A 15,370-nucleotide genomic window follows, 5' to 3' on the forward strand; every position below is an offset into this window, starting at 1 on the left:
AAGCCTCTGTGCTCCTAAACACACACACATTTACAACAAGCGTTGCAAGGGCAAGGCTAAGAGAATCATTAAAGACTCCAGTCACCCGAACAACTGCCTCTTTGAACTGCTGCGGTCAGGCAAGCGATACCGGAGTCTCAAGGCGAGCACAGAAAGACTCAGAAGAAGCTTCTATCCCCAGGCCATCAGGCTGCTAAACGAACAATGAACACTACACAACAACAACCACCAAACGCACATAGCACACACATCCACACGCACACACTCACTTTAAACAAACACACTGTAGCACCCACTCCACACACTTTATAGCACACACCCACTTTAAACAAACACACTGTAGCACCCACTCCCCACACTTTATATTTATTGATGAAGGATTGCACTACAACTCGTACACCTTACTGTAAATTGTACCTAAATTGTACCTCATCCCATTTCTGCTTTGCACTATATAGTACTGTACATTAGTACACTGCATAGTATTGTATATTATATGGTAACTCAGAACATTGTACATATGTCTATACCGAACACTGTGACCTCATTTTCTTCTTCTAAATTACATGCTATACTATGTTATTTGATACTATCTTGTCTAGCACAGTCTCTGGAGCGTAACAGTAAGAAGCATTTTGTATGAAAGTATTCTGTACTTCTGTATGACAACTATTAAAGAAACTTGAACTTGAAACTAAATAACTTTTTCATACCGTAGCGCAAATTCATACCGTTTATACCGTATACCGTCCACCCCTACGCTAGATTATCGGTATTATGTTTCCTCGTGCATGCACGAAAGGGGATGGGGGAAAACCGGCCCGCCGTGAGTCTATCGCAGCCAACAGCACGCACACACACACACAGGCTGCAATCGCGCCAAAAAATTTATCGGATCAACCCAAGATTGGTAATATATAGTCCTTACCTTGTCTCTGATGTAATACAAAAAGAATAATCCAATTATCTGATCGCCATTCCAAATACTGGTCGCGGTAGTCTGTCCCACGTTATCCAGCATTGCACATGAACGGGCGGGCAGATGAACTCGTTGAGGCAACCGTGGTGACCGCTTGTCTTGCCGGAGTGTTTAGAACCCACCCCCACGCCCCAGCTCGTCCGAGAAAACAAACCACATAGTTTCAAATGGAGTGCAATAGCGGCCGCAAGGCGGCGGTATTGACCGTCTGCGATCTCAGACACATTCAGTACAAGCACATGAAGGTGCCTCGATGGATTATGAATGGCAATAGCGAATAAAAGGAAAAACGAGACAAAAACGTAGATCCACGTTTCCGGCACTCAACCGCTGGGCCACAGAAACGTAGATCTACGTGAACGGCAGACAAAGTGTTAATGACTAAGGAAAATGTTGGGTCCTGAGGCTAGACCAGTTAAGAACCACTGATCTAGAGAATAAGTAGTTGTTTTTCTGCCTGGCTCCAGTGATTGGCACATCAGGATGCTAACAATATCTAAAATGAGCTATCGTGAGCCAAAAATAGCTTTACTAACGTTATCGCTATTGATCGTTATCGATCATTGAATTTGATAGTTACATTGAGTTTTTGTACCATGAACCAATTACAATCAAAGTTATCAGAAGAAGTGACTACTCAGCGATTACAAAAGACAACTCATCACCGAACCCACGTAGATCCGTCGGCCCCCGGGAGACACAGACCCCAACGGCGTCGTTTTCAAAGTTTCTCAAAAGTTGTCAAAACAAAACTTTGTGTCTAACCTGATGCCTTTGATACCAAGAAGGTGAAAAGGGAAAGCCGCTTTTCGCTTGTCGTGAAGCTCATCGTCGGAGAATCCCAACGCCACAATGTAGGCATTAAAACCTGTCAACTAGGGGTGGGGGAAAAAATCGATACTACATAGTAGTATCGCGATACTTGGCGTCTCTGTATCAATACAGTATCGTCACGCAAAGTATCGATATTTAATTATTCATAAAAAATACAAAATACTTTATTTTTTATTTTTTTTATAAGGAAGTTGCATTGTTCATTTCAATACCTGTAATAGTACAGTAGTCCACACACACACATGTGCATTCAGTTAAGTTGGAATATGACTGTAATACAAACAGTTCAGTTTGTCAGGTACATGCAACACAGATTACAGTGTTTACATCTGTCTGCTTGAGAAAAATACCATGTTCTGCAATAAAAATTATTGAAGTGAGATGAACTTTATTTTATTAGATAAAACATGTTGACAAAGTTTTACTTTGCAGTTGAAAAAAGGTAATAAATTAAATTTGATCAAAAATAATAATAATAATAATAATAATAATAATAATAATAATAATAATAATAATAATAATAATAATAATAATACGCAATACTCAGCGTATCGCGATATATTTAGTATTGCGGTACTATCGTATCGTGACGCAAGTATCGCGATAGTATCAAGTTTTCAAGTTTCTTTAATAGTTGTCATACAGAAGTACAGAATACTTTCATACAAAATGCTTCTTACTGTTACGCTCCAGAGACTGTGCTAGACAAGATAGTATCAAATAACATAGTATAGCATGTAATTTAGAAGAAGAAAATGAGGTCACAGTGTTCGGTATAGACATATGTACAATGTTCTGAGTTACCATATAATATACAATACTATGCAGTGTACTAATGTACAGTACTATATAGTGCAAAGCAGAAATGGGATGAGGTACAATTTACCGGTAGGTACAATTTACAGTAAGGTGTACGAGTTGTAGTGCAATCCTTCATCAATAAATATAAAGTGTGGGGAGTGGGTGCTACAGTGTGTTTGTTTAAAGTGGGTGTGTGCTATAAAGTGTGTGGAGTGGGTGCTACAGTGCGTTTGTTTAAAGTGAGTGTGTGCGTGTGGATGTGTGTGCTATGTGCGTTTGGTGGTTGTTGTTGTGTAGTGTAGTATCGTATCGTGAGGTCTCTGGCGATTCCCACCCCTACTGTCAACCACCGTGTCCATGGCACCTTGGGTTCCCCGGGCACCGCGAGAAACGCATCGGGTGGGGGAAGGCTAAATCCAGCCATCCTCGTCACCAAATGTGTGTGGAAAAGACTGTACGTACGCCCACAGTTTCAATGTCGGAACAACAACTTCTTTACTGTCACAAATCACAGATGACACTACTTTACTCACACTATATTATATATATATATATCAGCGCGCGCTCTGCCCGTAACCAACAGCAACCCATAATAGTCACACTCTTAATACTTTGGATGCCACGCCTCCCCGTCTCAAAACATGGTTGAATGCCACCCACTTCAATGATAGTGCTCTCATATTTGTGAACGCATAAACTATGTCTTAAATTATGGCTATGTGTCTAATCTGGCCGTCGCTTATCAATGACTTGTTGCAGTCAACATTGTCGAAACTTTTTTTTTTTTCTTTTTTTTTTTTTTTTTTAATCGGTTCATTTCCGTTTTATACCATTTTGAAAAACCCTTGTTTTCTTGAAAGTTTCAGGAAAATATAAATATTCTGTGATAAACAGCCTTTACTGGAATATTCTGGAATACACAAAAAACTGTAATTTTTTCAAATAAACGCTAGATTATCGATAGTATATGTGTACTTATGCACGCTATATAAGCGGGCTGAAAAATCGATTCCCTCATTTCCTGATCAGCACACACACACACACACACACATGCTGATATCTCTGTGAAAAAAGGTCTGATTATCCTAAGACTGGTAAAATAGATTCCTTACCTCAGATGTTCTCCAAAAAGATTATTCCAATTCCTGATCGCCATTCCAAATATCGATCGCGTTTATTGATCCAGCGCTGGGTACTGGAAATATGTATTCCACGCTGTTTTGCGGCTCGGCAATGACTTGGATCCTCTCGGATGGCTTGCCGTAGAAGTAAAATGAGGAAGCTGGAAACACCATGTGTTTCATTCAGTCTAATCCAACGGGGTGCAGTACAACAGGGAGAGACGATAGGGGGCGGTATTTTCCCAATGGAGCTCAGAGAGAGTTTGCAGCACTAACGTGAGACTAGATGAAATATGAATTCAAATATCTAATAAAAAGAAAACCCCGATATTTAGCGTCGCTGGCACTCAACGGTCGGCATAAACTAACGACATATAGCGTCGCTGGCACTCAAAGTGTTAAAGGCAGCGTACCCACTATCACAACATACAGCAAACCCTGTGTAACCAGAACATAACAGAACAGTCAACTAATTCAATGTAGTGTCATTTTGTAGTGTACAGTATAACTTTGTAGAGTACAGTAGTGTACTATTAGTACAGTAGTATTGTGTAGTGTACAGTAGTGTACTGTAGTATTGTATAGTGTAATTTTGTACAGTAGTGTAGTGTACTATTATAGTACAATATAGTGAGTAGAGTATGGTAGTATCGTATAATATTGTATAGTGTCACTTTGTAGTGTACTGTAGTATAGTATAGTGTAACTTTGTAGTGCAGTAGTGTAATATAGTATAGTACAGTACGGTATAGTATAGTACAGTAGTATAGTATAGTACAGTATAGTACAGTAGTGTCTCAGTCTCTCACCATCTCCAGGTACTGTTCCTTGCGTGACTGGTAGTAGTATAGTACAGTATAGTAGTGTCTTGTGTTTGCTCACCATCTCCAGGTACTGTTGTTTGGCGTGACTGGTAGTAGTATAGTATAGTACAGTATAATACAGTACAGTAAAGTAGTGTCTCGTGTTGGCTCACCGTCTCCAGGTACTGTCGCTTGGCATGACTGATGTCTCTTCTGACTCTGTCGTCCACAGTAAACACCAGCTCCTCAGGAAGAGCCATGGGTCTGACTGTGTCTGGGCCCTACAGACAAACGCACGACCACACCATCTTTTAAGAAAACATTAAACCAAACTAAAACTGGGCTAAAGGGGAGAGACGCCTCATTTGTGGAAGAGTAATCAAGTCAATAGTTAATGTTTACCTTCCATTTGCCCTCTGTAGCTTTGAGCTGCTGGTCCACATAGTAAGACTGTGTGATCAACACCATGCCATCATAAGGTGCATGCTGCAACACACAGAACACACAGAAGTTGACCGACTCCTCTACCTCCAGCATGTAGGCGTCTTAATTGTCTTTCAAGATCCGACGGAGCGCCTCCCTGTGGCAGCGCCGTGCTACAGCAAGTGAAGGTGTGGGAGGTGATGTTGTTGAAACTGCCAACTTGGCCCCTGTCCTTCAAGAAATCCAGGATCCAGAGGCACAGTGAGGTGTTAAGGTGCTTTAAGTGGTATTTTTTGTTTGTTAAAATAAGTGGTCTACATGTTAAGATAATAACTCTACACTACTATCCAATCAGGAGAGAGAACTCCACACTGCAAATGTGTCCTTGAAGCAAGTTAAATTGTCTACCAGTGCAGTAAGTAAATCTGGCTTGGCAAGATTCCTTGAAATAAGTAAGTAAAAATATCTAGGGTTCTCTCTTCTGATTGGATAAAGTGGGAAGGGATACTAGAAAGTGTATTTTGTGTTTACTGCAGAGCAGAGGGACTGGGAGACCCATGTTACTGACCAGACACTCTATATCAGTGATGGCTGTTGGAATGTAGATCTATTTAACACTTATTCTAACTATTTTTAACACCACTTACAGCACTTTTAATATTCATGTCCTGGAGCCTTCTTCCCAGGGACATTATCAAGTCCTTCATTAGATACTTGCCTTCATTGAAGACAGGGCAGGCTGTACTTAATTAAGCTACTTCTACTCCTCCACTGCCAGCGGTACCTCAACCAAAGAATCCTGCAGATGCTCCCATGCACATCTTGCTCACAGGTCTATCTAGCCTAACAGCGCCATCTGTAGGATTTATCGAGTTACATGATTTATAGTTCAGCAGAACATTTAAACCAAGACTGAAAGAAATAGAAAATTAATAGATTGGAAATTGTGAATGGATTTTTCCCCATCCCTAGAACTCTCCCTTTTTTTTATCCACTTTTTCTCCCATTTTCTATATTTTTCTCCCATCCCAATTTCGTATCATCCAATTCAACCCTCCCCTGTCACGGACGCTGTTTCTTGCCTCCCACAAGCCGGCTGCAATGTGGACTAAGTCATACATAGCACAAGTCCCCTCCGGTACTTGAGGTAACAGCAGTCGCATCTTTTCACCTGCGCAGCTCGATCTCTCAGTGGCGAGGAGTAATGCGTGGGAGGCTCACGCTGCCCCCGACACTTCCTGATTCTACTGCGCAGGCGCACCAACCGACCTGTAGGAGTCGCTGTCCACAACACCCAATCCCCACCCATCAGTTTCCCACCCCCTAATACGGCCAATGTGTATTAGTACGGACGACCAGCTAAACTGAAAGCAAATGTGGAGCGCTGGGCTCGTCAGTCTCCAGCATTTCGTGGCGAGCGCCTTGCCCACTACGCCACGTAGCCGCCCTAGAACTCTCCCTTTAAAGATTCTGTTCAAAACTAGGAATTCCTCAAATTATTATAATAATTATATATGTATACACACACAAACTCACATCACAGTTGGATCCGAAGGTGCCATCTGCGAAAGAGATGGAGTTATAGGACTTGTCTCCCCAGCGGATGGTCGGGTCGCCTATAAGGGCTTCCTGTGTCACCTAAGGTTGAGAGGTCAGAGGTCACGCAGTCAGACACGCAACTATTTTCATTAAAAAAGATGATTAGATCACTGATAAATATAAAATTCTACAACGTAGCTCGTACCGGTGTGTAGTTCTCCGGGGTGGCGTAGGGTTTGGAATCATCAAGAGACAGCACAAACAGACTGCTCTGGATGGTCTCCAAGATAGTCTCATTGGCCGGATCAATACTAATCAGATACTCCCTGGCCTGCACAAGAGATAGAACAAGAAAGAGAGTGATGATGGTATTGGGTTATGGCCCATAGCTGAGCAATATGAACAACGTTCACATCACGATAATTATCTGGAATTTTTTTCCCGAAATCTATATAGACGATTTCACTGGAATTGTGTTGCTAGGGAACAAGTGGAATTTCTGTCAACTATTGCAGTGGTTCCCAAAGTCGGGGTCGCGACCCAAAGGTGGGCCGCGAGCAGCCACGGGAGGGCCGCGAGATGATTTCCAAAAAAAATTAAAAATAAATTGTCAGGCCACTGAACTTAGAAGCAGGCCAGGACAGTGTTTCTAGTTGTATTCTAAAATTCTATTCTATTGTATTCTAAAATGTGACTATATGGTTTTATATTAACTTAATAAATAAACAAAAACGAAAAATCTACTTATTTCAACGAACATTTCAAAATAAATAACAGATTATGCACATAAAACGCTGAAAACAACCGAAGCAACAATAGTATTTTAATGAGGCTATTATTATTATTATTTTGCAGCAAGTTAGCCCTCTCATAAATAGCACATATAAATGAATAACTAACTTGAACTAACTTAATAGGATTGAAGTGATATTTGGCTTAAAAAATCGGTCGCCTGGCAAAAAAATTAAAAATAAAAAGCCTGACGATGTGCATTGGGCCGCAGCTCTCTGACGCCTTATTTTCTGGGTCCCGGCCTGAAAAGTTTGGGAACCCCTGAACTATTGCATTAGAGGTGAGGCTGGGTAGCGCAGTGAACTAAGCACTCGCCTACCACCGCAGAGACTTTGGGATCGAATCCAGCCGTCAGCGGTACCTCCGGCTGGTGGCGTCAGGTGACCTGCTGAGCTAGTTTGGGCCATTTTTCCTTTTCTTAGGCAGGGGTTAGACACAGTGTTTTTGTGCTCGTTTTTATACGTTTTTGAATACGTTTGATGTCCCTATTACACAGAAATGCGTTTTTTGGCGGATACGGCTAAAACGCTAAATTGTGTTTGCGTTTTGGAGAACCCCTAAAAAACGCGCCGACAACAGCCGTGTAGTCTGCACGGAGCCGTTGTTGCGAAAACGCCCATGCGCAGTAGATACCATCTGCGTGCCCTTCCGGTGACAACAGTGTGGGTGTGTGTGTGTTTGGGACACGGAGCTATGTCCCAAATAGCTGCAGCTACCATGTGTTGTCAAGTTATTGTTATAAGGACCCCAGTCCAAGCTACAACAGTCTGCATTCCCTTAACAATTGTTTGTATTGAGCCGTATTGTATTGTACCCATTATGCAATATGTTAAATAAAGTTTACATCCATTCATTCTGCTAGCATTACCGATTGCATGAGCAGCTGGCTAACATTAGCTATCAGGATTCAGACCCTGTTAGCTCAGAGCTCCTCTTTCAACTTAACAAGCATTAAACAAAATGGCCCAGTCATCTATTCACCTTTGTTTAATACACACAGCGTTGTCTCTAATGTTATCCAACTACTGATAGCTCCCGATATCATCAGTTTGGTGCTGGCTAACTAGCGTGAGCTAACGTTAGCTTCTAGCCACAATGCTATACTGTTATAATGGCATACTCCATTGACGTTAGCATGCAGCTAACAATGCTACCGATCTTTTTTTAGACTAAATTATCCGCTCTTGGTGGTCACTTGTGTTGATGTTAGTTTTGTTTCATCAACAAATGACAGGCAGAACACAGTGAATGTATCCGTTTTGTTTATTGCACTTTTATTAAGCTTTGCTGAAAAATAATTGCTGCATTGAGTAAATAGGCAAGATGGTGGCGCGGCATAGGCGCCTGCCTCAATAGGGTCCAGCTGCAGCCCTGGAGATTGTTCGAGATTGAGCAACTTCCGCCCGGTCCCACGACATTTCTCCCGGGACAGGACAATGTGCGCTGATTGGCGGAAAGTACGGAAGTATCTCGAAGTACGTCTGACGTTGAACGTCAAAATGAACGTCAAAATCAAAAGCAAGTACGTCTGCGCTGACGAGAGGGGGGGGGGGGGGCTTGTATTGATCAGGTTAGTAGATATTGTACCGATCAGGTATTACAGATCATATCCGCATGAAATAAACTAAAATGTTAAAACCCATTTAGACTGTTTCTCATTCCTGTACTGTTGTTTATACTCTTTGATTGATTGATTGATTGATTGATTGAAAACTTTATTAACAGATTGCAGAATGGGTACAGTACAGTACAGCTCAATACATACAATTGTTAAGGGGATGCAGACCAGAGAAAGACTTTCGTCTTGTTTACATCAGGGTCCCCCATTTTCAATTCATAGTGACATTTATGACATACAGATATACAGTACTGTTACATTTGTGACATACACGATATGCAAATATACAGTACTGTTAAACAGAGATCCTAACAGAAAATATACGAGGGGGTGCTATCAAATGTAATGATTGCGAAATATTTCTGTAATGAGTTGTTTGTCAATATTCCAATGTACAGTTTTGCTTGTACAGTTGTACAGTGTCCCCCACCCACCCACCCCTCCTACCCGACCCCCCCCCCCCCCCCCCAACCACCTCCAATGTACAGTCCCCCCCCCCCCCCCCCCCACCTACCCAACCTCCTCCAATGTACAGTTTCTACGTCAAATGTATATACTCTCTTTTCTGGACTCTTTTTGTATCACAAACAATACTGTATTTGCAAATCTGGTATGTCATAAATGTATAGATGTAGCAGTACTGTCTATCTGTATGTCGTGTATGTCATATGTTATGATGAATTGAAAATGGGGGACCCTGATGTAAACAAGACGAAAGTCTTTCTCTGGTCTGCATACCCTTAACAATTGTGTGTATTGAGCTGTACTGTATTGTACCCATTCTGCAATCTGTTAATACAAATTTCAATCAATCAATCAATCAATCAAGACCCGCGTCGCGGGCACTGCATTCCGTTCTCAGAATGGATTTGACTCGAGAGAGATCATCAGCAGGCTATATATGATATTCAGACTCTAGATCTATTTGCAGAGCCAGATGAGATGAGGCAACCTGTGCGATTGGCTCTTGACAACTAATTTTGCACGTACTGTATACAGTATGTGTGTATGCGCGCACTGCAGGAGGTGGCCAGAAGCGCGCAACTAGCCAACTACTATTATTACTACTATATTAATACAGTCTATTCCATTATATAGCTATAGGTGCTGTATGATGACAATACATTTGATTCCTATCTAATTTTGATCCATCGCAAAGCGCTCCAGCGCTTGAATACGGCCGGGGGATCCGCTCTATACAATGCAGACCCACGGCTCTCGTATTATAATGAGCCCGCGAGGCGTGTTATTATTAGAGTTAATAATATTGTATATTGTTTACACTGCCTTTTTATTCTATTTTTACTTCTCCACTGTACTATAATTATGTGACCTGTACCTCTATGTCTTCTACTACCTGTACCTCCCCTCCCCCCTCCCCATGCTGCTGAATTTATCTTATCTTATGAATACAACGTTCAATTAACGTTCGCTAACGTAGAGAAACGTCAGACGTAATTCGAGATACGTCAGACGTACTTCGAGATACTTCCGTACTTTCCGCCAATCAGCGCACATTGTCCTGTCCCGGGAGAAATGTCGTGGGACCGGGCGGAAGTTGCTCAATCTGGAACAATCTCCAGGGCTGCAGCTGGAGGCTACTCGCCTGCCTTGTTGACATTTTCTTTGCTGGAGCTTCCAGGAAGTGTATTGGCACATTCAAGTTCTGATTGGTTGAAATTGCCTTCATGTTTGCCACCTACTGCCACCTACTGCTTTGGCAGTGTACTACATCAGTGTGCTCAGGTGACAAAAACAAAAGTGTGACTGAAACGAAAATGAAACGAAAGGTGTAACCGCCGCCTTAAACTGCAGCTTAAAATTCTAAATCCCTGCCTTATCAGAGAGACTGATCCACACTACACAGCACTTAAACGTAAATAAACTTCATGGCTCATCTCCTACTCTGGGTATTCGTGGTGTCAGAGAGGCAAGCCATGTGACCTAAGGATAGTAGTACCGCACTTGAAAAACATGTCAATAATTTTGAAATGTTCAATTAATAATTGAATTCATTATTGTTTTTTCTGGTAAATGAATCGTTTAGATCAATCGACTAATCGATAAAGTAATCGACATTATAACAAAATAATCTGTAGTTGCAGCCCTACTGTAGAATAAAGCTCATTTGGATATAAAAAATTAAACAAACGTTCCATGGGTCCAAAAAGTCGGTCTCCAGACTTTATACCTGATGACGTCACAAGTTTGATTCCTCTCTGGTTTCTGGCTTTGGGAGAGAGGAGCTCATGTTCACAAATATTGATTGAACTTTCCGAGGCCATGAAAATAACATTCTAATTTTCCCCCTTTAACAGCCTCACCTGAGCCCAGCGGGTCCTCTCCTCCGAGGTGAGAACGGCGACTCCATCACCATCAGGCTCTCCTTCACAGCACTTTTTCACATAGCTTAGCTGCCTACACACACACACACACAACATACATGTACTTTCGTAAAACAGAAAGCATCTGCTGACAGATATACCAGGTCTGTAGTTAGAGGGGACTGTGTAGTCCCAAACAGGAGGTCTGCTTTTAGTCAGGTAGCCTTTTCCGTGAGAGCAGGCCACACCTGGAACAGTCTGCCACACCTGGAACAGTGTGCCAATACGGCTCAGGGAGTATCAAAGATACATTTAATTTAAATCGAACTTAAAATCATGGTTGAGAGATAGTCAAGTGTGCAACCATTTTAACTGATGGGTTGTGATGTATTTTAATGTATTTTAGTGTATTGTAACCTACTGATTCCTACTGCGTTTTAATTATTGTACGGTCTTAATTATTGTAGTGCTCATGTCACCTGCCCCAGAGACTACAGTTGAAAATTAGCCAACCTGGCTAAACTGGCATATTTACAGTAAAATGTTCCTTAACACATCCAGCGCCGGAAACGGCTTACGACGTGTTTCAAGTTCATGCTAATTCTGCCATTCCACGGCGTACGACGTTATTGAGATCATATTTAATTTTTTCGCCATGTTATTCATAATTCCCTCACGGAGCCTGGTCTGATGCAGTGGGAGCTTGCACAACTCTGCAACGCTTCAATACTGCCGCCTGGTGGATGATCGGCGAGTTACCAAACCGGAAATGGACGAGTCAATTTCGGTGCGTCTGGGAAATGCGTCCGGCACTCGCATAGTGTCGCGGGACTCAAGACACACACCGTGTATATGGATCGCTGCCATAACTCAATAATCGACATGATTTGGGCTGTTATTATTATTATACAAACCGGAAATGGATCGACTCAATCGCCGTCAAATAAGTGGGATCTTTTTGCTCCAGTCTCATCTGCCAACGGTAAGAGGACGCTGACGTCATTTTCAAGGCGATTGTACATTTTTGTTTACAAACCAACTGATCAATAAATCAACCCATACTACATAAAGCATTTACTGGCGATCACGGACTTATAAACGACCCCCCCCCCCTGTTCATCCGCGCACGATGAGTCATAACGTTTAGGATCGTATTCAGTTGGATTTTTTAATAAACTGCAATCGATAATCTATATTATGCGTTTAGGCCTATAACTAGCGTTCTATGAATTACTGCAGAAAACGATAAAAACATATTTATATTCTAGACGGTATTTTCGTATGAATGTATGAATGAAAAAGTATAACGTTCCCACATCCTGAACGATAGATAATCGATGTTGAATGGGCCATAGTAATGTCAATTTAGCAATACAATTTAAAAAGTTATAGCCCTGCAAAGAAGGTAAACATCTCCATAGACTTAGAGTGGTGGCAGAGTGGTATAAGATGCTCAAATTGCGTGGCAGGGAATGTGTTAAGCACGGTCTCTGTATTTTAAACCAATAAATACAAATACAAATGTGAAAGGCTGTACTCTGGAGTAATCAAGGTTTTGATCATATTCCATGTATAGACATTATACAGTATATATTTGGGCGATATTTCATATAAACATTTAGCCAGATGGATACCTGAGCAGCTCTGGAGGGGTGAGGATCTGTTCATCACAGAGGGTGTCAAACATGAACATTCTTCCACGGCACATGACTACCACATGGGAGGGGCACGGACCCTCGCTCTCTGTGACACAACAACACAGACACATTACACAACCACCGCATGCAAGCAGAGGGAGACGCAGAGCTTGTGTGTGACTGAGTGAGTGAGTCAGAGAGAGTGTGTGGGTGTGTGTGTATGAGTGTATGAGAGAGAGTATTATTGTACCCGTCTTAAAGTAGTTGAGGATGGTATCCTTGTTGACTCCAGGCACTTTGCAGGTACAGAACAGCATTCTGAACTGATCCATATCAAACGCCACATTACCAGCCTTCTGAGGTGTGAGCCTCTCTCTGACACACAAAGACAAAGAAAAGGTAGGATAACAATAGAAACAGTTGTGTTAATGTCTGAGGAGAGACAGGCAGACTATTACATCCTCTGATGTGAAGAGGTGCTGACACGTACATGCACATGGTAAATGGTAAACGGTGCATTTATATAGAGCTTTTATCCAAAGCGCTTTACAATTTGTTCCTCACATTTTACCCATTCACTCACACATTCACACACCGACCATGCAAGGTGCCAACCTGCTCATTGGGAGCAGTTAGGGGTTAAGTGTCTTGCTCAAGGACACTTCGACACGCTGCCCGAGAGGAGTTGGAATCAGACCAGGAACCTTCCGATTACCAGACGACCGATCTACCTTCCGAGCAGTGGTGCGTTATTGAAATCAACTGGGATTGCACGCACCTAATGGTGCCACGTGCACGCGCGCTCCCGGCGCGTGCGCGCGCTCCCGCGAATGCCCATAAATGTCCCCTTGCTTGAGCAGCAGACTACAGACAGTTCCTAATTGCCTCTACGAATGGAATGTAACACATGTCATTCACAAAAAGTTAGGTGTGAATGTATCTGAGAACGTATTTAACACACCTGACGACCGGCGCTATTGATATGCAAATAGCGAGTACTTATGTGGGCTTGCACGGAGTGCAACCCCGTCCCATGAACAACGCATGCCTGCTTCCGAGCCACTGTCGCCCCACATCTCCTCTCTCCTGGTTAACTTTTTAGCAGGTCACTCTGTTGGTTGGTCCACAAAGTGTGTGGGTGTGTGCTAATTGGCTGAAAGGGGGAGTGACAAGGGGAGTGGCCTATTGCAAATTCATGCTTGTTTTTTTTTACCTGTGGAGGTACTCTGGTTAACCCTACTGAGACGCTCTTATCCAAACGAAACAAGGAATGTAAACAAACATGTTGTACAGCGAAGGAGAGGAACTTATCGTTACTGTACCTTTGTGACTGAAGGGAAAGAAGAAGAAATGGGTATGAATGAATGTAGGAGCCGAGATGTTTTGAAAGGTGGTCCGAGATAACATGAATGAAGAACAAAGGTGGAAAGTCAAAAAGAGTTTGTTGGCTGTATTTCACCTCATGTCCAACACGAGTCAACACTCGAGGCTCCTGTCAATGTATCAGAGAAGCACATGGCCTCGCATACTGGAAAATAGGACGTACTATATGCTGATGTTCGTCCAACACATTTCGATCATAGCGTTCTTGTGCATATGGCCATAACAATGTGTGCGTGTTATTATGGAAAAATCACATGTCCACCCTCTTATAGCTTCTATCCCCAGGCCATCAGGATGCTCAACGACAATAACACTATGTAACAAACCATAAAATACACTCACAGCACACACATCCACTTTAAAAAAAACAACTCACTGTAGCACCCAATTTACCCACTTCAGACACTTTAACACACTTTATATTATATTTATTGGTAAAGAGATTTGCACTACAACTTAAATTCTTTGTACCCTTCAAGCAATATTTCCTGTACTATTCCTTTACTTAACACATTTTATGAATCAGCTTACTATGAGTGACCACTCTGGCGTACAGAGAGAGCATGTCTTTGTCTGGAACAACTATAAAAACCAACTTTCTCATAACAGTCATGCAGGTGCAGCTTATCAGTATTCATCCCATGCTGTCACGTTATGAGAACTGCCCGACTTCTTTTCTGCATGCAAAACCTTGATTTATTTTACTATAAGACTCACTTTGCAGAATGTCTTCCGCTCTCTGTATCGAACTGGGACTCTGTGCACAGAATAAACTATATTCTTTTCCCTATCCATCGACTCAATCTCAATTTCTCTTAAGTTTACCGGACTTGCTAAAAGAATCTTCCACAACAGTGTGTGTGTGTGTTAGTTCTTCTCACGTGCGGATCAGGTCCCAGTATTGTAGAGTGTGCCACATGGCAACACTGGTCCTCTGCAGCTGGACTCCCTCTGCTGGGGGCCAGCAGTGCTCCAGGTAGGGCGCAGGGCCCCCAAAGTTCACATGCAGCTGAGAGGGGGCACGAACCTCCAGGTAGGCACAGTCCAGCCACCACTCCTCCAGCTGAGGAAGACGTAACACAACATTGAGATCCAGGACCAAGTGTTTTGAATCAG

At 42.4% G+C, this 15,370-nt stretch overlaps 1 protein-coding gene across 3 annotated transcripts in view; it reads right to left on the minus strand.

Annotated features, from left to right (window-relative positions):
* LOC311246134 (peroxisomal carnitine O-octanoyltransferase-like) overlaps positions 1–15,370 on the minus strand; it is a 73,605-nt gene that overhangs the window by 42,089 nt on the left and 16,146 nt on the right. For all 3 annotated transcript variants that reach the window (XM_084336242.1, XM_084336243.1, XM_084336241.1), the window contains exons 4-11: positions 15,136–15,317; positions 13,122–13,246; positions 12,869–12,977; positions 11,235–11,328; positions 6,706–6,831; positions 6,498–6,599; positions 4,941–5,024; positions 4,712–4,819 (exon numbers count right to left, since the gene is read on the minus strand). In XM_084336242.1, the coding sequence (XP_084192368.1) occupies positions 4,712–4,819; positions 4,941–5,024; positions 6,498–6,599; positions 6,706–6,831; positions 11,235–11,328; positions 12,869–12,977; positions 13,122–13,246; positions 15,136–15,317 (930 nt within the window). The remainder of the gene's footprint in view (positions 1–4,711; positions 4,820–4,940; positions 5,025–6,497; positions 6,600–6,705; positions 6,832–11,234; positions 11,329–12,868; positions 12,978–13,121; positions 13,247–15,135; positions 15,318–15,370) is intronic.

The sequence above is a fragment of the Notolepis coatsorum genome (genome assembly GCF_963971535.1).
Source record: "Notolepis coatsorum genome assembly, chromosome: 19".
NCBI classification, from domain to species: Eukaryota; Metazoa; Chordata; class Actinopteri; order Aulopiformes; family Paralepididae; genus Notolepis; species Notolepis coatsorum.